The following is a 27,726-nucleotide window of genomic DNA, read 5'->3' as shown; positions in this document are numbered from 1 at the left end:
AGCCTAGAACTCATAGAGATCATCCTGAGAGCTTTGAGGGCTCAGTAGGTGGCAGAGGGGGCATGTTGGTAGCCTACAAACAGCATATGTATCTGGATGAGTGTATGAGTGTGCGTGCATGTGTATGTGTGTATGTATCTGTATATGTGTGCGTGTATGTATGCACACATGCGCCTGCCTGTTCCTAGCTCTGATTCCTTTGCACCTTCACTCCTAGTATCCTTGTCTAGCTTAGCACTTGGCTGCTTGACTGGACAGGTTCCGTGTAGTTATTTGGAGTGTCACTTTACATGTCAATTCTGTCTCATGCTTGGGATTTCACTTCCTACTTCTCTGCTCCCTCTGCCCCTCCCCTTTTGCCCTCCGGCCCCTACCTCCTTCCTTTCTCTGCACACTCCTGCCTCCTTGTGCTCTGTAGCCCTCTGTGCTACTACTGTGCTGTGACTCGGCAGCTCCATGTCTCAGTGAAGCACTAAAGTGTACGTGTGCACTTGAGAAGCTCTGATGGAATCGCGTGGTGTGGCGGGCCTCTCCAGTTGTTTCGAGAACACTTACTGGCACAGCATGTGCTAGCTGTTTTCGATTGGCTGGGAATTCGTTCAGCCTTCCCAGGTGGGTAGACATTTCCCTTGGCTACCCTGAAGCTAGAGTTGGCTCTCCTGCCGTTGTCATGTTTCTTTAATTTCTCTCCAAGTGAGGTAGTACTAATGAAATACAAAATATTTTCATGAAATGAAACTTCCAGGAAACTGAACCGATAAAACCAATGTGTGTTTGAGTCACTGCGATAGCTGAGCTTCCCCAGCCCCGTGTTCTCGTCAAGTGTGCGTGTCTCCCGTGCTGGAACACACAGTGCACATAGCCACACAGTCCTTATTCAGCTGTGATTACCAACACTTCCATGTGGTTACAGTCTTCATAATTATGATTTTAATGGAAAGTAATTTCTTTTATAAATTAAATAAAATATCACTTAATTACTCTCAGATTCGAGCAATATGGAAGTGTCTAACATAAACCATAAAGGCCCTCCTCTCCCTGAGGAAGATACCAACCAAGATTTTAATTTGTATTATTCCAGATTTTCTCCTAGTTCTTACGTACATCTCTGTGTGTCTGCATACACAGGTTATCTTACTAGATTTCTAAAATAGCACATATAAGTTACACATGACCTAGAGCGTGCAGTGAGCAGCTCATTTCAGCATGAGCACCCAGCTCTACCCTGTCTCTCTCTTACTGCCCTCAGAGGAGCCTGACCTTGAGCCCTAGGTTGTCACCACTTGTATTCACTGTGGCTTGCTCCACATGGTGTCTGTAGGTAGAGCTTCACTGTGTTCTCTGACAACAGGCCCACCAGCTTCACATCTGCACACAGATGCAGCTGTGCCTCAGTCTGTGCCAGTCTCCACAGGCTCGCCTGCTGGGATGGTCTGTAGCTGCAGAGATTAGAGATGCAGGTTTGGGAGGACACAGTGATTCTCAGCTTTTCCTGTAGCATGACTTTTCTGCTGTGTGTGAGAGAAAGAGTATAAATTTAGACATACCTTTTTCTGTTAATTTTTTGTTAACAATAACATATTTTCTCCTAAGATAATGTACTGTTGCTTGCTTAACCACCAATTATGAGCAATGTTAAGACACTTTCACCTTTTTCTGCAATGATAGTTAAGCACTACATTTTGCTAGAGACAACTATGAGCCCTCTGAGAACATATGTCAGTTTACATTTCTACAGACAATGCAGAACTCCCATTTCTCTGTTCTTACCTATCCTGGAAATTGCTCAATTTGTGTTTTGCTTCTTTGAGCAAATGCATCTCAATATTACTTTTTGAACTTTTGATTCTCAGTGAGATTATGAAGCTCTTGTAAATATTACGCAGGTATATAGATTTTTTTTTTTTTGAGTTTTCTTTTTAAAATGTTTAATCTCTACAAAGGCCCCTCCCTTGTTTCTGGCTTGCATTAGGTAGGACCTTTATTCCAAGGCCACCATCCTGTGCTGCTGCTTCTCCCCAGCCTGAGTTCTTCTGAACAGAAGCTACTGCGGCAGCTGCTTGAGAGCATACGGTCTCCTCATCTCATTGCTTTCTAGAGGAGAAAACCTAGGCAAGAACCTCAAGTGTTGGAGGCTACAAGGCAGGTCTGAGTTCCTCCTGTCCCTTCCAGACCTAGTCCTGCCAGGACTTCTGGGGTGTCCAGGACTCCTAGCTAGCTCATAGTCTTTACTGGATGCTTTCTTTTCTGAGCCCTTAAAAATTAACCATGTAGACCACATAATTCAGTGCATGCATGAAAGTGGGAATCACTGGGGCATGTAGGTTTGCTTGAGATTAATGGAATAATAATATAGTTTACGCTTTTGTAAAGTTTCATCAGAGATTAATGGAGTAATAATGCAGTTTGTGATTGCTTCATACAGATGGGCAACCGTCTCTTTCTCTTAGACTTTTATTCCGAACAGAATCATCTAGAAAGGGGAAAATGAGGATAGCCAATTGTTTTTATTCCTGGTGAGGAAGATTAGACCATGCAGCGGCATAGTCTGGAAACATCTCACAGGCAGTATTTTAGTCTGTGCAACAAAGACCGTCAGTCATCTCCTCCTGTCAGAGATGAGCTGTTCCAGTGGCACACTCATGTGCTTACTTACACATACAGGAATAGCCTAAAATGACCAGAGCAAATTGCTTTTTTTATAATCCAGGCCCTCAGCAGAAGTTTGGAGCTGGTCTCTATTTTACCACACTAGTGTCCTTTGACCCTCACTAGGTGATAAGGTCTACGGCCTTATGGCTCCGACTCTTCTTCACTGTGGGTCTGTGTCAAGGATGGTCCCTGTAGAAAACGTCTGAACATGGATAGTGAGTGCACACTGTCATCCTGAGCAGTGTAGACAGACCTGTGCAGGAAACAGCAGTTCATGTGTGGGAACCCTGTGTGCTGTCAGGAAAAAAAATGCATGTACACATGATGTGAATGAGAAGGGGACATCATGAGGAAACACTGCAGGCTTAGTCCCCATGTTCCTCTTGTGTGTAGGGAGACCTTGTCTCATGGGAACAAAGGAAAACACCCGGTGCTGCATTGACTTTACTGTAGAGCCTAGGCTAGCCCAAGGCTCTTGGTCCTGTCTTCTTCCCAAGTGCTGAGGTTACATGGGAAACCAGTGTTGCCTTGTGCCAGACCTAGAAATAACACAAGACTCACAGTCACTTAGAGGCATGCACAGTCTTTGAGATTGTCTATTTGAATTATTGTACCAGCACTTAAGATTTATTTATTCTTATTTGTATGAGTGCACTGTAACTGTCTTCAGACACACCAGAAGAGAGCACCAGATTCCATTACAGATGGTTGTGAGCCACCATGTGGTTGCTGGGAATTGAACTCAGGACCTCTGGAAGAGCAGCCAGTGCTCTTAACCACTGAGCCATCTCCCCAGCCTCCTTAATTTTTCAGTGTGTTTATTAAGGTAGATTTTTGTTTGCTTTTTAAAATTTTTTATTAGATACTCTCTGTATTTACATTTGAAATGTTACCCCTTTGCCCACACAGATTCCATTCTCCCCTCCCCCTCTACTTGTCTTCACAAAGGTGCACTAGCTCCCAATCCCCCTCTCCACTTCAGAACCTTGGTATTCCCCTACATTGGTAAAACGTGCCCTCCCTGGACCAGGCCTCTTCTAAGATTGATGCCAGACACTGCTGTTCTCCGCTGCATATGCAACTGGAGCCATGGGCCTCTCAATGTGGGCTCAATGGTTGGTGTTCTAGTCCATGAGAGCTGTGGAGACTTTGGTTGTTCTTCCCATGAGGCCGCAACCCCCTTCAACTCCTTCAGCGTCCCCCCAGCACCCTCACTGGGGTCCTTGTGCTCAGTCTGATGGTTGTCACAGGATAATTATTTTGCCTTTTCTGGATTTTCTTGAAACTGGAATAATACATAGTCTTCAGACTATCATTCTTTGTTTTTGTTTTTATTCTTTTAAACAGTTCCTAGAATGGATAAACCACATTTTGTTGTATGCATTCATTTATTGAGGGTTATTAAAATTAATGCACTAATTCTAGTGTTTTTATTTCTGTAAGTAAGTAGAAGTTTCATCTGGTAATGACTGCCAAGCCTAAAAACTTATGTTATTTGGTATCTCACCAGTTGTGCATGTCCTGCTGGTTCTGCATGTTTGGTTAAATAGTTTTTAAAACTACTAGCCACTCTCTGGGCCAGCAACATGCCTCAGGGGAACAATGACTTGAGTTCGATTCCTGGAACCACACAAAGGTGGAAGGCTGCAGCTGACTCCAAAGTTGCCCTCTATGTCCGTGTTACCCCATCACATGCACACAGACGCTCATAGTAATATTATTTTAAAATTAGCCTCTGTAGAGGGTGGTAGTCATAATTGATTTCAGTTTATAACTCACTAATGATTGCTGAACCACAATGTCTTTCTCGTTTGCATATTATGTCATTTACATATTTCTTGGGATTGCTTACTGGCAATTTTCCTCCCAATTTGAAAATGAAGTTGTTTTCCTGGGTCAATGGGTTCCAGAGCTGTGACCTGTGTCCCTGTCCCTCGTGTGCGCTGTGCATATGCTCCCCAGCTCAGCTTTACCTTTCTTTCTGTTCTCATCTGTGTTCTTTGAAGATCAGATCACATTAGAGAGAACAGGCAGTGTTTGTATTTCTAAACCTTGGGTACCTTGTTTGGTATATTGACTTCCTGTTCTTCCCAGTTTTCTGCAAATTTCATTTTCCTTTTAGGTTTTTCAAGGCAGGGTTTCTCTGTGTAGCCATGGCTGTCCTGGAACTCATTATGTAGACCAGGCTGACCTTGTATTGAGAGAGATCCATTGTCTCTGCCTTCTGATTGATGGGAGTAAAGAAAGGTGTGTTTCCTTTATAGTAGAATAAAATCCCATTGTGGGGATGCCTAGACATCCATCTTTACAGGTGAAATAATAAGATATAAAAAAACCTCACTATGTAGAACAGGCTGGCTTTGAACTGACAGAGATCTGTCTGCCCCTGCTTCCCAAATGCTGGGATTAAAGGTGTTCACTACCATGCCTGGCCTCAATATAACATTTGATGAATTATTTTTAAAAAATTGGTATCTGGGATTGAACCTTGGGTGTTGTGTGTTAGGTAAGCACTCCACTGTCGAGATACAGTTTTAGAATCCATTGTACCTTAAAATTAATCTGGTAATTTGTAAAAGTGCAGTGTAGATTTGATTGGGATTATATTGAATATATAGGTCAAATTGGCAGATTGTATTGATAATAATTAAGGCTTCTAGTTCATGCATATGATTTTGTTTTGTGCATGCGTGCGTGTGTTGCTAGTGATCCAAAACAGGGTTTGGGGGTAGGTGAGTGTTTTGCCAGAGCTATACTTTCCAGCTTTCCTTTCACCACCCAGTTCGTCTCCAGGTTGTGTGTATTCTGCAGTATGGTCTCCTGAGTAGCTCAGGTGGTCTGGTACCTGATGTGCTCTTTCCACCCCAAGCCCTTCTGCTGGGCTTATGTGGGGTTGTGGGTGGATGCTACCATGTCTGTCTTTATAGCTTTCACTTTTTTAAGGTAGGTTTTGTGTGTAGATTTGAAACATGCATTTAAATTTGTCTTTAAATTGTGTATGCTTTTTAATGCTATTTTAAAAGAATGGTTTAAATGTTTCTACTTATTTACTGCTGATATAGAGAAGTGCATTTACTGTGTGTACTGACTTTGCTAAACTCTGTAATATGTTGTAACTATTTTATAGAGGTCTTTGGTTTTGTAACAGCAAAGTACAGTGTTATTTGTAGATAAGTTATTTCAAAAATTTTTGAGCTGCATTTTTTTTTCTTGATGTATTGTACTACTTGGGACCTCTGGTACAGTTTTGAGTGAAGGTGCCCAGCATGTGACCTACCCTGGCTCTTGATTTTAGGCAGAGTCCTCTGTCACCATGTTGTTCACTCTGGGTTTCTGAACATTTCCCAATTAAATTAGCTTTTATCCCATAAGATTTATTTTGCTTTTATGTGCCTATGTGTGTATATGTGCATATGTGTGCTAGTGTCTGAGGAGGCCAGAAGAGGGCATCAGATCCCTTGGAGCTGGAGTTATAGGCACTTGTGAGTGGCCTGCTGTGGACGCTGGGAACAGAACTCCATCCTTTACAGGAGCAGTAAACACTCTTAACTGTTTCTGTGTCCCTACATTAAGTTTATTTTCTTCTTACATTTGTTTATTAGCATGTTCATCTATGCATGTGTGAGTGCATGGGTGTGCACATCTGTTGAGAGACAGATTTGGCTCTGTTGATGTTTTTCAGACTTAATCCAGATAAATTTAGTTCATGGTACATTACCTTTCTGTGTGTGTTAGTTTGGATTTGCTAGTATCTTCACAGCTTTTATACTCATTCCCATAAAGAGTGCTGGCATGTGGACTTCTTATGAAGCTTCTGTATGGTCCTGGTGCCACAGGATTATCATTAGTCTTGTGATTTTTGAATAGCCTTCCTTCTCTATTTTTGAGACAGGATCTCACTATATCGTTGCCCTGGCTGGCATGGAACTCATAGAGTTCCATCTGTCTCTGCCTCCTAAATGTTGGGATTAAAGGTGTGCATACCTGGCTGTTTGCTGAGTTTGTTTAGGACATATTTGCAGTAATTTTGTTAATTTTGTAAACAAATAAACATTTATTTTCTCCCACCCCCCCCTCTCTCTCTGTGTGTGTGTGTGTGTGTGTGTGTGTAGGAGGCCCATGTGTGTACCATGGTGCATGTGTGGCAGCAGAAGCACAAATTGTAGAATTGTTCTTTTTCTTTTCTCAAATTTGTCCCAGGATCAAACTCTGGTTGCCAGCAAGCGCCTTCATCTACTGGCACCCGTGGGAAAGTTTGAAAGTTTGAATTCTGTTGGGGGATAGGTAGGTAGGTAGATGTTGTTTCATTTTTTTTTTCAAATTCTTATTCGCTTAACTGGCTTTCTTTACTAAACTAAAAGTTGTTTGTGATCGGTGTGTCCTTTTCAGTGTTTTAGGGCACACAGTGACACGCCTTCACTTCTGGGCAGGACTATGTCTGTTTATGCTCAGGATTTTGTCTAGAGAAATCTGTCAGGTTTATGAATCTTTTTAAGAACCAGCTTTAGGTTTTGATCATTTTCTTGTTAGTCTCTTTGTATTTCTTACCTTTTGTTATTTCCCTGACAGCAGAGTCATGAACCTTCTGTCTGTGCCTTTCTGGTGTTAGTATTTGAATTCTCTTTAATTACATTGTACACATTTTGGTGTATCAGACTCAGTCATCAGCTCAGAAGTACTTTGTTCTTTACCCATGTATTATTTGGAAGTTTCAATTCCAGATTTTATAGGGAATAAAGGAATTCCAGATTTTGTTGTTGTTGGTATTAATTTCTAACAATTTTGTTCAGAGTTTTAAATCATTAATAACATATTAGTGTGTGTTTGGCTCAACACATGGTTCTTATGGGTGAGTTTTCCATATCATTTGAAAACTAGTGTGCTTTGCTGCTGTTGTGAAATGTTTTATAACTGCCCTGGGCTCATTGGTTAACAGTGGCTGCTCACATCTCTTGCCATAGTGACTTTCTGTCTCCTGGTGCTGTGAAGACCATTACAGTCTCCTCAATGTGTCTCCCCCTCTCTTGGCCTTCTACTCCCTGCCTTGAAGCTCTGCAAGGTGCTAGCTCGAGTTTTTGTTTCTTTTTGAAGAAGTAACTTTGTTGTTTTAAGACAAGGAATTTCTAAGTAGACCAGGCTTGGCTTGATCTCACGTGTGGCCCAGGATGACTTTGGACATGGGCTCCTTTTTTTCCCTTTTCTCTGCCAGTGCCAACAAGGAGGTGCCAACAAGACTCTCAGCAGATCTGACTTTTTTTAATTGTAAAATTTCCTTCTTTACTCTAGTAATGGTCACCCTCTTGGAGCTGGCTTTAATGTTATGTAAGGAACTAATACTCTCTTATAGTGAATATTCATTTTTCTACCGTTTTACTGTTTTTTGTTTTTTTTTTTGGTTTAGTTTTTAAATTTATATGTTATATATCTTTCTCTGACATTGGATTTTTTTTTCTGGTACTTTTTCCTCCTTTTATCTGAAGAACTTTTGAAAACCTTGTTTAGCATAGGTGTATTAAATTCTGTTCATCCAAAAAATTACTCTGTATTAATTATCCCTTCATTAAAATGTTTTTTAATTACATGTATATGTGTATACACATCTGTGAGGGGAGGGGTATGTACATGTGAGTATAGGTGCCCAAGGAGACTAGTGGGGTTGGGGGGAGGGCATCAGATCTCCTGGGGCTGTAGTTACTGGAGAGTTTGAGTTGCCTGATGTTTGTGCTAGGTCCCTGGTAGGAGCAGTATATACTCTAACTATTGAGGCCCATTTTCCTTCACTTTGTTTGAAAATAAGTCTCATTGTATAGTGCTGGCTGGAGAGTTGCCTGCCTCACAGGTGCTCTGACTAAGGGCATGTGCCACCACACTAGCTCCATGTACCCTTTGAAAGGAAATAAAAATTTAAATATACGACTACACACACACGCACACACACACACACACCCACCTTCTTTTATAACAGACCTGTAGGTCTTTTGCAAATTTTTCTGGTTTTCATATCTTCCTTCCCCTTTCTTCTGGTGATGGAATCCAGGGCCTTACCCAGTCCAAGTGCTTTCGTAACTGAGCCATATCCTAGCCTCCAGCTTCCGAGTCTCCTCATCAGTCTGCATTTAGTATTATTTCTGTCTTTTTCCTATGCATACTCTCTTTCTTGGACAGCTTTTAAGAATTTACATTCATCATTGTTCTCAAGAGTTTTATTTTGATATTGTTTTTTCTGTTTATGCTGCTGATGGCTTACTGACCTCCTTGAATTAGAGATGAATTGTTCTCATAAAATTTGTAGATAATTTGGCTGTTGTTCAGTTTTCTGTGCAGTACCTACTATCCCACAATCTGGGATGTTGGTCTTGTGGTGTGTCAGAATGCTGGCTTCTGATCTTAGCTTTACCTTCCTGTAGATCCCTTTGAGCTTAGGTAGCTCCATAGTGTGCTTTCTGTCAGTGCCTCCTGCATCCAGACTGGAGTCCACACTGACCTACATTCATGTTCCCAGCCCACTCCCCCTACCATCTGTGGGTAAGCATACTCTGTGAGCTTCTCATTTCACACTTTGTGTATTTGACTTTTAAATAGCAAGTTTTCTGTGGTGCATATTTGTATTTTTCTTTAAATTCTTGGCTGTATTTATAACAGCTGTTTTTAAAGTGCTGTCTATTAATTATATTATTCTTTTAATCTTTGGCTCTGTTCATTGATTTTGTCCTAGTAGTGGATCTGTCTGTCCACCCATCTGTCCGTCCCTCCCTTCCTTTCCCTTCCCTCCCTCCCCTCCCTCCCTCTCTCCCTCCCTCCTTGCTCTGAGTGCTGCTGTGTGATGTTCAGCTCTTGTGAGCTTGTGCTGCCCTTTCTTTGGTGATTACACTTTTGTTGGTGGTAGTCACACACTGGCAGCTAAGGTATCTGCCTTTCTGTGTTTTGAGGCTTGTCTGTTAGTGTCGTCTTCATGTTAGAACTTCTTGCTTATGAACACTGCCCTCCTGGGTCTTCAGTCAGTGTGTAGCATGGCTAATTGTTACAGCCCAGAGTGGCTTTTCTAGTTAGTCTTTGGCCTTATTGACTCTGTTCAGTGCACAGTGTGGTGCTCAGGAAGTTTCCAGAGAATCCCTATAACATAGATTTCCTACATAATTGTCTTCTTTCTGGTATGTACTCTAGATTCCAGGGGCTTCAACTTTTGAAACTCTTTCTCACTTGTCTTCTCTTGGAGAGCCTAATTTTGTACTGCCAATTGGCCAAGGCCTGAATATGAAAATTTTATTTTTTTTGCCCAGTTTTCTGCTTATTTATGGTAGGAGAAAAATTTAGGTGAACCTTTCTTTAATTTTAATTAATTATTAGTTAATTTTTTGAATTAGGATGACATCCACAAAGAATATTAAGTATTAATGAATTAATTTATTAGTAATATGTTTATGTGTGTTTTGCTTGCATACATGTCTATGCACCATGTGTGAATAATACCTTTGGGGGCCGAAAGAGGATGTTGTATGTGCCTAGAACTGTCATTACAGACAGTTATACACTGCTGTGTGGATGCTGGCAACTGAACCTGGGTCCTCTGTGAGAGCAGCCAGTGCTCTTAGTTGCTGAGTCTCCTCCGCCTCATCTATATTTTAAATGTCTCATTTCTTTGTGGAAGTCATCGTTAGTACAGAGGACTTACTTCAGGATGTGGTCCATCTGGTCAGAGTTAGAGCATAGCTGTAGTGGCCTAGCACCATGTGAACAATGAGCATAGCTGTATGCTAATACAACCTTCCAAACACAGCAGCCACACAGGCACGCAGGCGTGGCGGCGGCGGCAGTGAGCAGATCTAGTGTACCCCAAAGCCACTCAGCTCCATGTCAGCTTCACTCAACTCTTTCTGACCTTGTGATTTGTTCTTTACTCTATCTTTGCTGCTGTCAGTCTGCTGAGAGCATTGCACATGAAGCCAGGTGGCCTCTAGCAAGGAAGTGCTTGTATTCCTCACTCACAGAGCCTTTGCCTGGACCTTAGTTCTGCTTTGCTGTATTCTTTTCAAAGTGTGACACTAGTAGTTAGAAGTGAAACATTAGTGTCTGGTAAGTTAGAACTGTTGTGTAGAACCTAGACATTACATTTTATTGATGTAATTTAACACACCAGGCTAGGTGGTGCCCACACTTAATCCCAGTACTTGGGAAGCAGAAGCCGGCTGATCTCTGGGACAGCCAGGACTACACAGTGAGAACCCGTATCCCCAAATAATTTTTTTTTTAAAAGAAAGCATTTAGATAACAAAATCTTGTTTGCTCAGTATTTTAAGAACACACATTGCTTTTTCATAGGCCTGAGTTTAGTTCTGAACATCTTCCTTGTGAAGTTTAGGACTGCCTGTGACTCCAGTTTCATAGAGCAGACGCCCTCTCCTGGCCTCTGAGCACTGCACTCAGTGTGCATACATACATATGCATATGACTAGAAATGAAACCACCAGATTTAACTGTGTTGAAACTTTTATTGACAAACTACACTTCTGAACCCACTTTACTGTTATGCCGATGCAAATCCAAGGCCAGCCTTGCTTCATGGTTCAGTGGGTGAAATGTTTGCTTTACAAACATGAGGAGCCTTAGTTTGATCCCAGTAACTCATGTAAAAAGCCTGGGCATGATGCACATGCGCAATCCCAGAGCTGGGGAGGCGGACCAGCTTAGTCTAACTGGTACCCTGTCAAGTTTCAGGGGAGAGAAAGGTGGGTGGCACCTGAGGCTGACCTCTGGCCTCTGAACACATGTGCACACATATGTGGGCATGCCCACACATACCTGCATATGTATCAGCATTTGGCCATACATACATAAACCAAAAGCAGAAAAATAGCCTTTTGGCATCTAAACACAATTTATGGGACACCAAATAGTTCTTAAGCTTAAGAATTTGTTCACACTAAGTTTATAATTTATTTTTATATTAAACATTTCAGTTTATTTGCATGTGCATGTGTGCACCTGTGTGTGTACATGGCATTCATGTGTGTATTTCTAGATGTGGGGACAACTTGTAGGATTCAGTTCTATCCTTCCATGTGTTGATTCTGGGGGCTAAACTTGGGTCATCAGGTTTGGTGACCATTACCTTCACCTGCTTGGCCACCTTCTCCGTCTTTATTGTTCACTTTGAATTAGTATTGGCAAACTAAATGATTCAAAAAATATTTAATAAAGAGCTTTGAATCAGCAAATGTGTATGTTATAGATCACTTTTTTAGGCCGAAGAGATGGCTCATTGGTTAAGGAGAATTTTTTGATTCCTAGCATCCATGAGGATTCACACCTCCGGTTTTAGGGCATCTGCTGTCCTATTTGGGCCTTGGCAGACACTTTTGCAGCATGAGCATGCCCATGGTGCATAAACATACATACAGTCAAAACACTCAAACATAAAATAAAGTTTGAAAAAGTCACCTTTTTTTTTTTTTGTACTGAATTCTCCATTGTATGGATCAATAGATAGTATTATATTGTATTTCTCAGGTTATGGAAATTATCAGTCTGATGGGATCTAGCTATCTTGTCATCAGATGCTCTGAAGAAGGTGCAGCTAGGAGAAGCTTGAGCTACAAGTGTCTGCTTGCCTAGCTGGGTTTTCAGTAAGCTAAAATGGAGAAGAAAGTAGATAGCGGGAGCACATGCCTTTAAACTTGGCATTCCAGAAGCTGAGGCAGGAGGATGGCTGAGATTGAAAGTCTTCCTTAGCTGCATTGTGAGTCCAGGTCAGCCTGGGCTACAGAAAGGGTTCTTGTATTAAAAATAAGGAGGGTTGGAGAGATGACTGAGTGGTTGGGAACACTCTCAGCTCTTGCAGAGGACTTGGGATTTGTTCAGGTCCCAGCATTTACATGGCTCATGTTACTCACAACCATATGTAACTCTATTTCCAGGGATCTGATATCTTCTGGCTTATGAAGGTACTAGTCATGCGAATAGTGCACAGACATACATGCTGGCAAAACATCCGTACAAATAAATAAATCTTAAAATGATAGTGATAATTAGTACAATTTTGGTTTTGCATTACAATTTATGGGGTACTAAATTATTCTGAGGTTTAGAAATTTGTGAGGGATAACGTTGCAGTAGCTATATTTTATTATTTATTACATTTGGATAATTTTTGTTTAAATTTTAATTTTCCTTGTTTTCAAGCAGAGTTAAGTTTTTATGTGAAGGTCAGACTGGGTGGGTATGGAGGTGCCAGAGACTGAAGGTAGAGGATTGAAAGTTCTAGGTTTGTGTGAGCTGCAGAATGGCCGGAGGTCAGCCCTAGCAGCTTAGCGAGGACTTGTAGAGTGCATAGCTGCTGGTCAGCTAGCGAGCTGTGGACTTAGATCTGTGGCTGCCCTTCTTCTCTTCCTTATCATTTCTAAACCCTGAGGAGTCTCACATGTTTTAGTGTGTCCTTTCTACCACGCACAGAGAGACACACCCCTTTCATTTGCACTTTACCCACAAAATTGGTACCAAACGGTAATTTGAGTTAGTTTAGATTCTGGATTAACATTGTGTTCATGTTAATAGGTGTCAGAACTATTTGCTAAGTTCTGATGGCTTCTCCTTTTTTAGTATCATTTGGAGTTGGACATATTCTCTCTCCCTCTCCCTCTCCCTCTCTTCCCTTCTTGTCCTCCTGTTCTTTGTCGTCTTTTCTTTAAACACAAGGCTGGTGTAGCTCTGGCTGTCCTGCTGTCCCGAGATTCACTCTGTAGACCAGGGTGCCTGCCTCTGCCTTCCACATATGCCACTATGTGTGGCATTTTTTCCTTCTTAAGGTGCATCCCTATATTTTCTTAAACCTTTTCTCCTCTCAATTATATTTTGCTGGAGAAACTTGTATGCAATCCTGGGCACATAGATATGTAAGATGGGTGTATAAGCCAAGCATTTACTAATAACTAAGAAGTCCTAAAAACCAACCAAACAAACAACCCCCTAAAAACCAAAGCCAATGTCCCCTCCAAGAAAACCCCAAACCAAGCTATATATTTACTTTAAAAATAATTATTTGGTATGCTTATAATTATACTGCTTATTAAAGATGAAAGCAGATTTTCATACTAATGAAGTGGGTATAGTTACTTTTTTCTTTTTTACACAAAGAATTAAGTCTTGGCAGAACCATGAAGTGTAGGAGGTAGAGCTGATACATCTTTATTTTATACTTGTCAGTGCTGAGCATGCCACTCTGCATAAATATGTGGTGCAAAATGGCAGAAGTATATTTAGGACCATTTCATAAATTGTTGGGAATTCTATCCTTAATCCCAAGCCAAAATTTGATTGAGCAATTCTTTATGAAAGTGACATGAGCAGGACTGGACAGATGGCGCAGCTGTGAAGAGTGAATGCTGCTCTCACAGAGGGCTGAGGTTCCGTTCCCGGTACCTACCAGGCAGCTACTGACCTCTTAATTCCAGCTCTGACTCCAGCTCAGCATCCCAGGGGTTCTGATTTGCTCAGCCATGGAGGGCACCTGTACTCGGCTTCCTCCTACCCACACAGACACATACACAGTTAGAAATAAAACCAAAGCAAAACAAAAGAAACTCAAGGATTCAGACAGCAAATTTCAAAGGCAAACACTATAATTGAGTAAAACAGGGAGTGTTTTAGGGTTTCTATTGCTGTGGAGAGACACTGACCACAGCCACTCTTAGAGAGGAAAGTGTTTAATTGGGGCTGGCTTGCAGGTCATGGCAGGAAGCATGGAGGCGCACACGCAGGCAGACATGGTGCTGGAGAAGGGGTTCTGCGTTGGGTTCAGTGGGCAGCAGGAAGAGATAGAGACACTGGGCTTAGCTTGCTTGAGCATTTGAAACCTGAAAGCTCACTTCCAGTGACTTTCTTCCTCCTACAATGCCAAATCTCCTAATATGCCACTCCAAGTACTTAAACCTGTGTGTCTATGGGGCCATTCCTATATAAACCTCCAACCAGAGATAGCTGATTTAAGCATGCTGATGTTACTGGAAATATTTGTTTCACCCATCATGTGTCTATGAGAGAAAGCTTTGTGTGCACAGTAGGTGAGTGTGTAGTTATATAGTAGTAGAGCTGAAGTGGTATAGGCAGTGTTGAGTGTGGTTTGACGGTGCGTGAGTTGTATTGTACGCATGCTGTGTTATATTCAGAACCAAGGCTGTGGTGAAGTCGTGAGATACAATATGGTCAAAGTGCCTGAAAGACCTTGGATTCATACAACATTGTTTTAAGTTTTGAAAACTGTTTGTTTAGAAACTTTACTGTTGACAACTTTTTCTCTCCCCTACATGAGGTCCCACAATAAGAAGCTATCTTACCTGACCATCCTTCCCCTTTGCCCTATTGTCAGAAACCTTGGAGTCCTCAGTTAGACCGGCATTTCACCAGCAGCAGCTTCCTAAGGTTTCTTTACTGGGACTGTGTGTCCCGCCACGGTCACTTGGTTAAGCTTGGCCCATGGTTGTCATCAGTTGTAGACCTTCCTTGGCTTTCCCCCAGTCTCCTAGATGCTCTTGCTTGTGGCTCACACTCTGCAGTCCTGGAGAAAAGAGGCTTTTTTACCATGAGGATTTGAGTGGGCTTGCTCCTCCTGCTCTGCATTTGGTAGCTCTATCTGTCTGCTTTGGCTGAGGGTCTCCAGAATTGTTCTTAAGATCATGGGAAAGTCACTGCACGTTGCTTTCTTGCTCATGTGATGTCTTCCTCTGTGGAAGCTGGAGGGTCTTGTCTTGTAACATGTCATGGTGGAGTAGGGCCTTTTGTGCGGCTCTTCGCATTGCTACTTTTAGATATCCAGAGAGGTCTTTTCACCCAGTGTTTCACAGGATTTTTTTTTTTTTGTAAGAGAGAAGATGTTTCCATGAATTATTACATTAGGTAATGAATTCTTCATTGTTTTCTTTTTCTGAGAGTTTTTACTTCCATAGTGGAACATGCTCTGCAGTGAGCTGCATCCTTAGGTCTGTGCTCTAACCAAGGATCTGGAGCCCAGCTCTAGGAGTCTGACTTTAGCTTTTAACTCTCTTGGTTTATCTTCCATTTACTTCTCACTCTTCCCTACCTGCTCTGTTTTGATTTTGTCAATGTTCTGTGTGTGTGAGTTCCTGAACTTTATTTTCCAGTATTTCACTGAGTTTTTGTCTCATTCTACTTCCTTTGAGCATTCTGTTCCTTTTCAGTTTTAAATGACTACACTGCCCTGTAAGCTTTTTTTTTTTTTTTTAAAGATTTATTTTGTATATAAGAGTGGTTTGCCTATAAATGTAATATGTGTTTGTTGGGTGCCTGCAGAATTTAGAAGAGGGTATCAGATGCCCTGGAATTGGAGTTAGGGATGGTTATGAGCCACTCTGCTGATGCTGGGAACTGAATCCTGGTTCTCTGCAAGAGCACCCAGAGCTCTTAACTACTCAGCCACCTTTCCAGTTTCTGAGAGAATCAGTGATTAATGTTCTAGATGTTTTCTTCTCACAGTTTAGGCTTTTCCTCTAACCCTTTATTAGCTCTGTGTCTGGACCTGGGTTTCCTCAGCTCATTAGTAACCCTTGATCATAGAGGTGCTGATGGCAAAGCTACAGGTAGTGTCCAGTGCACGAGTGCTGTCTGTTACTGTGCCTACGCACACGGAGGCAGGCTGCTTTTGTTTGCAGAACTTGAGTTTGTATCTTGGGGTCTTTCTCTGTAGCTTGTGAGATTCCAGACTGCTTTGGGGTCCCTTCTAGGCTGGCTAGCAACCGTCTGGTACTTCAGGGTTGACTGGGACCATTCCTGGCTGTCACCTCATCTGTGTGTAGAGGTCTCCTTTCATTCTGATCGCAGTGCCTTCCATAGCATGGCCTCTGCCTCTCCATAGCCTCTGTCTTTGGAGAAATTTCTTGTGTTCTTTGCTGGGATGCAGTGGGAGAATGTCTAAATCTCTCAGGCCTGATCAGCAGGCTTCAACCTGTTTTCTTACTGTGTGTCTCTCCTCTTCTCACCCCTCTCAGAGGTGTTGGTGTCCACAGCTCCTAAGGCTGAAGAGCACTTTTGCCAGTGGCTTGCATCCCACCTTTTATGTCTCTGGGGTTGGTTACTCAGGGCCACATCTCTCCTTCTGAGCACCAGCTTCATGTCTTTTTGAAATGCAGATGCTTTCTTGTCTAACCTGCTGTTATGTCTGTAGTTACAGGAGAGAATGGCTCAAAGACACACGTTTCTTCACTGATGCTTAGTGTGGTTAAAAAGAGCAGAAGTGTGTGCCTGTGCTTGTGTGTGTGTGTGTGTGTTTGTGTTTACTCAGCTATTCATCTGCAACATTTGTGTTCCTTTCCTGGCTTTGATCTGAGGTGAGTTAATGTGTTTATTGTATTTTCCTAATCTTGGAGAGTAGTAATTCTGTCACAGTAGGGAGAGGGCAAAGGCACACTTGAGATTTTCTAGGGCACTTATGTTGGCAGTAAGAGATGCATGCCGTCTGCCTCCCATGGCCTTGCACATGCTAGGCGAATGCTGGACCACTGAGTTCCTTCCTACTTTTCAGCCCAGTAGGTTTCTTAAATCTGAATATCTTCTGTAAATTTTAACACTGATGGTTCTGAGATGTCTGATAAGGGTTGGTGTCATTTACAAGTTGCCTTTGCCAGTGAGCTGTAATTAGTTTGGGGCAGGAGATGAGCTCATTTCTTGTATGTAGGTCAGCTGTAGCACTTTATAGCTCCTAAAGCTGAAGCACCCTGGGGTGGAGTAGGCTTCCTGACATCGTGGAGACACGTTGTGAAGAGAGCAGGCCCGCAACCTGTATTTCTTATCTCCTGCAGTGTTCGATCTGGGGTGGTAAACCTTGGTTTGTTCTTACCAACAACATATTTGTTGGTTTTATTCTGTTTTAGGATCACTGAAGGTGGTTTTAACTCTGGGCCCATGTTGCAAATATATAATGTTGGTGGTGAAACATCTAGTGTGAAAAGCAAGAGCTATTTGAGCACACTGTACCTAATGAATAAGACTGAGAATCAATACAAAGTCTCCAAATCGCATGGAGGGTGTTGGGAAGGGTATGGTCTGTTTGAGTCTATTTTTTAACATCCTTGTGAGCTCACTGCAGTGGCCTTCGCTTATGTCAGCTGTCCCACCAGCTCAGCTCCTCTTTCAGGAAACCTTCACTGTTGAACACCCCTTCCTCCATCCCCTTGTGCTGTTGGATAGGTAGTTTTTTTTGGAAAATACACATCCCCCAAGGAGTATACTATCCTCCAGTGATTGTGTGTAGGTGCCTTTGGCAGTAAGTACCTGCATCTCTTGATTCTTGAGATAGTATGACCGTTCTTTATTGCCCCAGGAAGACTACGGGGAAAGCCACAAGCATTCTTAGATGAGAGAGTGTGGCCATGAGCTCTAGTCATTGCTAAATTGAGCCCATGATGCTTTCTTTGTCTGATTTTCTAATCCTCCAGGGCTAATTTTTAGCATTAACCCCATGAAGGAGCTTGGCAGAATGGAAAGAATTTATGTTTGGGACCTGTCATTTGCCAGGTTTATGGTTATGGATGAGTTATTTAACTGTTAGGAGTTTAACTTCTTGAGCTATGTGGCTGGAAGGTCTGGGGCAGGTGGGGAGAGCTCCCGTGCCCAGTGTACTCAGACACTATTCCCAGGCCTCTGCTCAGTGGCTGCCTCTCCAGAGCTGCTTTGTGCCACTAGGTTCAGTGCTGATTCAAGACTTTGAAAAGAAAATTTGAGTATTAGAGTTAGGCTTTTGTCAAAATGGCCAGTGAGATGGCTCATCAGGTAAAGGGCTGCTGCTGAGGGGGAGCCTAGTTCCATCCCTCATAGCACTTCCGTACCACAGTAAGTGAGAGATCAGAGAGATCAGTAGGGCCGGAGAGTTGTCTCAGTAGTCTGTGAGGACTTTAGAGGACCCAAGCTGCTTAGTTTCATTTCTGAGGTTTCTTCTAAGGCCATTTTGCTCTATTGCTCTGTGGCTGAGAAGAGGCAGAACACCTGCCTGCAGGGCTCAGGGAGCAGAGCTGGACACTCCTGCTCCTGGGAGATAACAGCATCAATGATGGGACCGGGCGCTGTCGGTTTTTCTCGTACTAGACGCTGAGCCAAGATTGAAAGTACCCACCCCGCAGTGTTGGCTTTATCATAGTCATCTGTTAGGTGTCAAGGCTTATCAAGGTAGACTTTTCGAATACTTAATTTTAGCTTTAAAGCAAGGGAACTGAATGTTTTGAAGTAATTTGAAGTTTCCCGGTTCCTGTGGCAGTGCTGTGTGGAGCTTACAGCACACTGCTGCATGGACAGCTTTGTAAGAGCACAACAGTGACAGTGGCCTCCCTCCCTCTGCCACTGAGAGCCAGTGCTAGAGAACCATCTGGGATCAGCCAGATATTTGCCCACTGGACTTTGAGGGTGTTACAGGTGGAAGCGCTTTAGTGCGCAGCTTTCCTGGGGACAGACTCAGCTAGTGTGCCCTCATTTTCTAGCTCTTGAAACATGGTCACTGTCACCATAGTGACTTGTACTGTGTGTTTGGTGGCCACTTTCCCTTCCCCTCCTGCCCAGGGATCTTGCTTAAAATGAGTCTTTTCCTTATCTTCACCAATTTGAACTAATCTGTTTTTAGTTTCTCTCCTTTGACATTTAGAAATTAGTGTTAGACTTTCTGATTAAAGCATTGACGTATTACTTTCATTAAAAGAAGCATTGGCTTGATCAGAAAACTAGAAAAGGGTATGGGCGTGGCAGTGAGAAGAGGTGAGCCGCCATGGGCACGGAGTCCCTTCCTTGCGTCAGTATTGCTTGCCTGCCTTGCCTCAGATCCCCAGGCCTTATAGAAATGCCGTATTTGCACATATCTAAGATGGTCTTTCAGATTCCATTTGCCTGATGCAATAGAAATGCTTTATAAATTCTGGGGATACCATATTACGTAAGGAAAATGTGCCAGGCACGGTGTCCTGCACCTTAAGTCCCAGTGCTGTGGAGGCAAGTGGGTCTTGTTTAATTGGAGACCAGCTTAGCTTTCATAGTGAGTTCAAGGCCAGCTAGGGCTACATAGTGAGACTCTTAAATACACTCTCACAGGTGTGCCGTGTGTCAGCTGTTCAAGCACCTGGAGTTAGTCCTTGTTGGGTTGCAGATGGTTACTTTTCTTCCCTATGGTGCTTCTGTTTTAAAAAAAGAATTTGTCCATAAAAATGATTGGCTTTTCGAGAGAGGAATGAAGGGAGGGGCACATGGGCTGTTTGATACAGGGTTGTGGTGGGTCAGCTTCTCTCTCTGGTCCAGTGCATGGTTCCAGTTTGTAGCCAGTAAGTAAGGAGCCACACTCCCTTTGTGTTGAAGTGTCTTTGATGTTCTGTTCAGCTCATCAGACCTAAGCTTCAGGAAATCTGAAAGTAGAAGTGTGTGGAACGAAGCCTCTGCTTGCTTGTTTAAAGTTCCATGGTTTAAAATGTGTTTAAAAAACAAAGACCCAACTACAGCAGAGGCTTGCTTAGGAGGCAAGCTTTGTGCTGCATGCTAAGTAACATGCTTCAGCTGCCCCAAGTGCCTTAGCTTTGTTTGCAGCTACTTCCTGAGGAGCTGTTCAGCATGCCCTGCTGCCCTGCTGAAAACTCTCACCTCCTGAACCTGGCTGCTGAGGTGGGGAAGAGAGGTGGGGGAGTGGGAATTTCTTGGGATGTCTTCTACAAGCAGAGAACCCCTTGTTCCAAGTCCTTAGAACTATGTGTTTCAGATGTAGATTTTCAGATTTGGGGCTGGCTTGCCATTCCTAGTGTGAAGTGAATCTTAAGTGCTTCCAAGTATGGATTTAGAAATAGTTTCAGTGTCAAGTTTTTGTGTTAAGAACAGTCATCTTGGACTTTTGTTGTTGTTGAGGTCGTCCCTGTACATAGTCCTAGATGTCCCGAAACTTGGTTTATAGACCAGGCTGGCCTCAAACTCACAGGAGATCCACTGTTCCTGCCTCCTGAGAGCTGGAATAAAAGACATGGGCCACCATGCCTCAATAGTTATTTTAAAATCTTACTTGTTTTATTTATTTATACAAATATTTAAAAGTTTAAAAAAATATATCAGAGTTTTGCCTGCATGCATGTGTGTTTGCCTGTTGTGTCTTGTGCCCACAGACATGAAGAAGGCGGCACTGGTTCTCCTGGGATCAGAGTTAAGGGTTGTGAGTCACTGTGTGGTGCTGGGAATCCAACTGTGGTTCTCTCCAAGAGCAGCTTAACTGCTGAGTAGTGAATCTCTCCAGCCCCTAATTTGGTCTTAAAATAAGTATGATTTGTGAATTGAATAGGAAGTAATGATTGAACATTGTATCTAAAAATATGAGTACCTAGTAAATGATCAGGCAAATAAAAATGTTTCAACAGCACATAATGATTACCAGCTTGTTTTATTTTGGTATTTACTATGCTTAGTTTGTTCTGACACTCTTGTCCCGAAACTGAGAAGGGCTGATGTGTGTGCTCTTCTTTTGAAGAGACTGGTGTGAAGTGGCATATAATTGCCTGTTTATCAGCTTTCCCACAGGAACTTGCTTTTAGTGGTCTATAAGTAAAAAAGAAAAATCAAAACTATTGCAAATTTCTTGTTTTCCAGGCCGAACTCACAGGAATCAAATGGCGTAGGTACAATTTTGGAGGGCACGGGGACTGTGGACCCATAATTTCAGCCCCAGCCCAAGATGATCCAATCCTGCTAAGTTTCATCCGCTGCCTGCAAGCCAACCTGCTGTGTGTATGGCGTCGTGATGTCAGACCAGACTGCAAAGAGCTCTGGATATTCTGGTGGGGAGATGAGCCCAACCTAGTGGGAGTAATACATCATGAACTGCAGGGTAAGGGTTTTGTTTTTCCTTAAAAATCATTTCAATGTGTTTTTTTGTACAACTGTAAATTTTGGAATTTATATCTAAGAGTTGCATAACACAGAGATCCCAAACATTTAGTAATAAATATGTTAGTCTAAAGAGTATCTTCCCTTCTCCCCTTCTGCCCCCACATCTCCCTTTCCTTAAACTCTGTTCTTCCCCAGTCATGCTGAAAATTAGAATTTTGTAAAATCACTTTAAAGTCTATTTTACTATTATTTGCAGACAGAGGGTCACCATGTAGCCTTAAACTTGAAGCACTTCTTCTGGCTCAGCCTCTTGTAAGTTGGGATATAGGGGTTCACCACCCTGTTCTTCTGGCCTCTGAAATCATTACTGTTAGAGTCTTGTGTACCCAGTATGTGTGTCTGGGTGGAGACAAGGCTCTCTGGTCCCATTCTTAAATTAACAGTGAACTGTGAGTAACTAGTGAGATAGCTGTATGAACAGAAACGGTTTTTCTCTTTGGACTTTGCCCGCCCAACTCTCTGTTGGCAAATTGAAAATATAGAAATCTAATTCACCCTTTACTGGATCTCAAATTGACGTTGAATATTGTTTTTGGAGAAAGATAAGTTTCTATAAAGTACCTCAGCTTATTTCTCTTACTGATCCCAGAAGTCCTAATTTTTAACTAACTAAATTTTGACTTCAGTTTGCATCTGACACCTGGAAACTTTGAATTAATGCAAGGTATTTGTTAGTCTAAACTATTTTATATTTACCATACATTTATAGTAGTAGAAAATATCATTAGTAGTTATACATTCCTCTAGCCAAGTTTTGCGTTCATATTCTACAGAATTCTCTAAGTCAGGAGCTGTTCCAGTGTTGATTCTGAGAGTTGGAGGCAGGCCTTTCCACGCTGCTGTGCTGAGTCCGAGCTGTGTGGAGCTGTGTGACAGTGCACCTTGCTTGGCTGGCCCACATCTCCATGGGGAATGCTGGCCCTTCTTCCCTGGCTTTAGAACTTAACCTGCTCTAGTTAATTTGTGGTTGAAATGTTACAGGCATTGCTGAGATGTTTTGTTAGTTTATGTTCTTATTATTTATTATGGGAAGACATAAAACAAACTTTAGTGTATTCTTGTGGGTCTGCTTTAAAGGTTCTAAATTTGCCTAAAGGATTTCCTGCCAAATTCTTGAAACTTGTTGGCAGTCCTGTTTGTTTTTTTGTTTTTTTGTTTTTTCCCCCACTTGGTGGTATTTCTTGCTATAGCAGCTAGGGGGCAGTACAGCACAGTGGACTAATTGAGTTAACTCTGGGCTGCAACTCTTCCCTGGTGCTTTAGTGGTTGTTCACTTTGTCTAGGTGAGGTTGCTTACTAGTGGGCTATCAGCAGATCTCAGAATTTATGTCTGTTTCCAAACCTCTTGTAATTAGTAGGTGATGTAGATATAATTAGAGCTTTACATCACTTATGTTTTGGTTTTCAGAGTCCTCAGAGAGCTTCTAGATGATAGCTGGTCCTTACTATATTTGTGCTTGTTTGAATATAAAAGTATTGCATTCTCTTATTTTTTTTTATGTGTGGATTTTAAAACATTTTTCTCCTTTAGGTTTTAATCTTTAAAAGTATTTTAGACTAACACTGATCTATCGTGGGAGGACATGTGTACCATGGCATAGCTGTGGAGATCACAGGGCAACTTTCAGGAGTTCTCTGCCTCCTTCTACCGTATGTTGTAAGGCTTAGTTAGGCTCAGGTAGCTTAGTGACAAGTACTTTACCTGCTGAGCTCTCCCAGCTCTTCTGATTTTGGGTTGTTTCTCCTTATTGGTGTCTTAATTGTGACAAGTCAGAACATAAACGGTATTCCTTGACTGAGGAGTGAGTGCTGTTCTTGGAGACCAGCTTGTCACAGAGCTGAAACGCATGTAGGCTTGGGTGGCTCTTCCCTAGCCTCTTCACGTCAGACACTCAGTTCGTTAGTTTGAGAATATATTAACAAAGAGTTAAGCGAAGATTGACTTTTTAAAAAATAGCTTTTGTTTTGTTTTAAATCATAAAAACATTATTATTTTTTAAAATCAAGGTCTCACTTTATAGGTCTGGCTGACCCAGAACTTGCTCTATAGACCAGGCTGGCCTGGAACTCAGAGAAGTCTGCCTGCCTTTACCTCCCAAGTGAAGGGGCTAAAGGCGCGAACCACTTCCTGCAGATGTACTCCATTTTAATTAGACAGGACACCGGGATGGCCGTGTGAAAGAGGAGGCAGTGTGGACAGCTGCTGTTTGAGCATGGCTGTGAACCAATGCTCTGCTTACCTCAGCTTTGCCTGACGCTGTCCACTGACTGGTGTGCTGGCCCAGGAGAATGGCGTCTTGTTTATGCTCTTTCCTTTTGAGAACTGTGAAGTGTGTATGCTTGCTGAGCAGACATGGCATCCTTGAGTGCCTCCTCCTCTCAGTGTGCTGATTGTTGGGAAAGTTAGAGCCAGTCACACAGATTGTCCACTTTTGCCTGTAAAAGTGGCTGAAGAGTAAATTTTATGGCTCAAGCATTAGGAGATATTTGCAATCTAATTAGAGAAGTGAGTGGCAGAGTGACTAGAGCAGTAAGGAAGGGGGAGGAGGGCTTCTTGTGGAGTGCCACAGACTGGAAAGTGCCACACTTCCTGTCCCAGTCTGTTGAAGAGTTACTTTATTTTGGGCAGTATCAGTGTTAGCTGCTAGCAGACGTGAGTGTTAGGCACAGGGCAGGCAGCCTGAGTGCAGCATTAGCAGGGATGCTGAAGTGCTGCTCGCGCGTTTTGCTTCTGTTTTGCACCTTGTCCTGGTGTATCCTTTGTATGGTACTACTGGTAGACACAGTAAACTGCAGGCTGCTGCCTCAGCACATGGTATCCACGTGTTCACTGTGGTAAAGTCGCCTCATGGAGTAAGAGTGCGGCTCCAGGACAGCCTTGATTCCTCAGCTGTGTACTTGGAATGCTTGAAGTGTCTGGAGCCCTGTGAGGGAAGGTGGGAAGGTGACAGGCATTGTGAGGCTCCAGAGGCTTGGCTTGCTGGGATGCCTGCAGAGTTACTTAACAGCTGTGAGCCTTTGCTCAGTTTATTTAACCCACCATTGTCTTAGTTCCCTCACTATAAATTGGATTAAGAGGCTAAAGTTAATAAAGACCTGAGCTAACACAGGGCAGTTATTTTGTAACCGAAGGCAGCTGTCTGCCATTGCTACTGCACTGACAACCGGGAGCTCGCAGATGAGAATTACATGTTGGCATTTTCTAAGCAATTGATTCTGTTCTGTGGAGCAGGTACTACCTCGTATTAATGCCTACTTTCAAGCTAAATAATTATTTTCTAGTTTTAATGTTTGAGTGGGGAATAATAAAAATGTCACAGTAGCAAAGGTAACATGTTCATAGAAAATTTATTTGCATTTTCCATACGTTTTTCTGTATGTGTATATATATGTGTATATGTGGTACTCTGGACATGTGTGTATGTGTGTACATGTTGTGGGTGTGCATGTGCTATATGGACATTCAGTAGAGATTGGAGGACAGCTTTTGGGAGTCCTCTCTTCTTACCCGGATTCTGCGTCTTGAATGCAGGTTTTCAGGCACCTATTGAGCCATCTTGCTGGTCCCTTCTCTGTGTTTCCCAGCAAGCCCAGATTGTTGTATGAAGAGGACAGTAGTCTAAGCTTGTTGTACACTCTTAAGATAATTGAGGTTGCTGCCGCATGTCAAAGCAGGGAACCTCTTGAATGTATTTGGTTGTATGAGTGCTTCTATTTGTAAGTCAGGGAAGGAGGAAAGCTGAAGGAAGATGGGAGGTGACAGAGGTCTTAACGGGTGTAGGACAGGAGCACACACTGGGCTGTGCACAGAGCACTAAGAATATATGTGAGGGTAGACCAGGATAGCCTTGGCCTCACAGCCATTAAAGATGTGTGTCACCACAGCTGGCCTAAAATGTTATCGTGTTTCTATTTTCTTATGTTTTGTTCCGAATTAGTTTGCCAAAGCTATAAAATAGTAGTTTTCATTGCATGACTGTGTGAACATATATGCTCACTTAAATATTTGACTTAATGAGTTATATATACTGAAGAGATATGACATTAATTAAGACTTGAACAATGTCTTATTGTGAAATTATAGAAAGATATCCACTCAAGTTCTTTCATATGAAGAATAGAAAGAGATTCAGTGAACTAGAATTATTAAGCTAAACATGCTTGAAATTGAGAGAGCAAGCTGGTCTTAACTTTCTACTGTAAATAACACCAGTGTGTTACCGCAGGCAACTTACTGAACCATGTAATTAGTTTTTTTTTTTTTTTTTAAAGAAAAATGAGACATTTATACCAAGATTGTAGTGAGATAGAATGTGAAGGGAAGGCTCGTGTTCTGCTGATATGAAAATTAAGCAATTGGCAAAATTATAAAGATTATTGCTTTAGGGAAAAGTCAAATAAAGTTTCGATTTGGGGGTTATTATTGGGAAGCAGAGACATTGTGGTCTAATTTTTTTCTTTTTCTTTTTTTCTTTTTTTTTAAGCCAACATGAAAACTTTACAGTGAACCCAAGTAAAAAATCTTTTAAAAATGATTTCTATGATTTTTAATTATGTATGTGCATGTGTTTGTGTGTGGATTTGTGCATGTGGGTATGAGCACCTGGGTCAGAGCCTTTGGGTCACTTAGAGATGGAGTTGTAGGTGTTGGTGAGCTGCCTGATGTGGGCTCAGGGAACCTCTGTAAGAGCAGAGCAGCGAGCCTGTAAGGTCTCTTAAGCATTATTAGTTATCTTTGGAGCAGATTGGATGGCAGTTGACAGGAGGCAAACTGTATTTTATGCATGAATGGGAATACTTTTGGTGAGAGGTGTGTTGTGTGTGGTGTGGTCGTTGCATGACACTTCTGAGTATTGCCATGTTTGGTCATCTCTCCTGACCACTGGTTTCTTTTTCTTTCAAAAGCTTCTCTTTGCATATAGCAAACTCTTTAAGGTGTAGTTGGGGTTTTTGTACATTAAAAGGATAAAATTGTAGCCCTGTTCAGGGAGGCCAGTTTAAGAGTATGACTAGGAAATCAGGAGACTTCATAACTGTTGTTAGAGCTAAAGGCCTAATTCAATAAATAATTGCATATTTGAGTATTGGCTTTAAAAAGCTTTAGAGACATAGGCATATGTAGAGAACTGGTCTTGGCTTTGTTAACACTTTTTTTCCTTCCATAGTCAAGTGACATTATGCTCTCACTGTTCTTTTATATAGGAAAGGGCATGTGTCCCTGACATAAACTGAGGTTTGCAGAAGGAGGTTAGAGTTTTGTTGGAGAGCAAGGTCTGAACACAGGGTCCCCTCATTTTTGTCACCATCTATTTTGGCATTAAGTGTAGCTGACCCAGCTGCAAACCAAAGTATAGAAGAAATTTCTGCTTCTGTCACATCTCTGATAGTTCTGGAGCTTAACTTTGCAACACCCAGTTAGTTAGAATAGTTTCCAGAACCGAGCAAAGTCCACATCGACAATAGGACTGGAAGATAAATGAAACGCTAGATAAGTATTACTGTCTGCTTGTCTACAGCGTCTTGCTCAAGTGCTGGGCTCTGTGGTGGTTGGAGGAGGCTGCTCCATTTCTACTTACCATCCATTGTCATATTGGAAACCGCCAGGCCTGTGGCAAAAGCTCAGATGAGGCAGCAGGGAGTGCTTAGGCTGCCTTGAGTTGCTCTATGGTTTCTTTGCTGAAAGTACAGGAGATCTCTATGCTGGGTTGATTGTCAGTAATGGTTAGAAAAATGTTTATAAGTACAGTTTCTATTTGATTTTGTTTTATGTTACTATAGCTGGAAATGAGGACTTTATCTACTCAGCCATGAGTATTATTAGCAGGTAAGGATTTTAAACTGGTCTCAAGTATGGGGACCATAAGGGACATATAGAAGGCAGGACACACAGCCAAACTTCCCTGCAGATGAAATCTCTGGCACTCCCTGACTGAGCTGACGCCCTAGTGTGACCTGAAGAGACTCTCTTGGACCCATTACAGCTGGTCAGTGTTCAGTGACTTTCTTTAGATATCCCATACACCCTCTTACAAACTCAGTGCATCATCTTTTTCATTGGGTCTTGTTCTGACCCTGGCAGTGAGTTCAGCCAGCGCACATTGTCCTCAAGGTCCATCAGGGCTGAACTAAAGGCCTTCTCCACTGCCCACATAATGGGGCAGCTGTTTG

General features: G+C 42.3%; 1 protein-coding gene across 4 annotated transcripts in view; it reads left to right on the top strand.

The window, feature by feature from the left end:
* MED13L (mediator complex subunit 13L) overlaps nt 1–27,726 on the top strand; it is a 189,491-nt gene that overhangs the window by 13,706 nt on the left and 148,059 nt on the right. For all 4 annotated transcript variants that reach the window (XM_080941131.1, XM_080941129.1, XM_080941130.1 and 1 more), the window contains exon 2: nt 21,259–21,496. In XM_080941131.1, coding sequence (XP_080797257.1) covers nt 21,259–21,496 — 238 coding nt within the window. The remainder of the gene's footprint in view (nt 1–21,258; nt 21,497–27,726) is intronic.

The sequence above is a fragment of the Micromys minutus genome (assembly GCF_963924665.1).
Source record: "Micromys minutus genome assembly, chromosome: 29".
Taxonomy (NCBI): Eukaryota; Metazoa; Chordata; class Mammalia; order Rodentia; family Muridae; genus Micromys; species Micromys minutus.
Note: the sequence above shows the minus strand (reverse complement) of the source record. Positions and strands in the feature narration are given on the sequence as shown.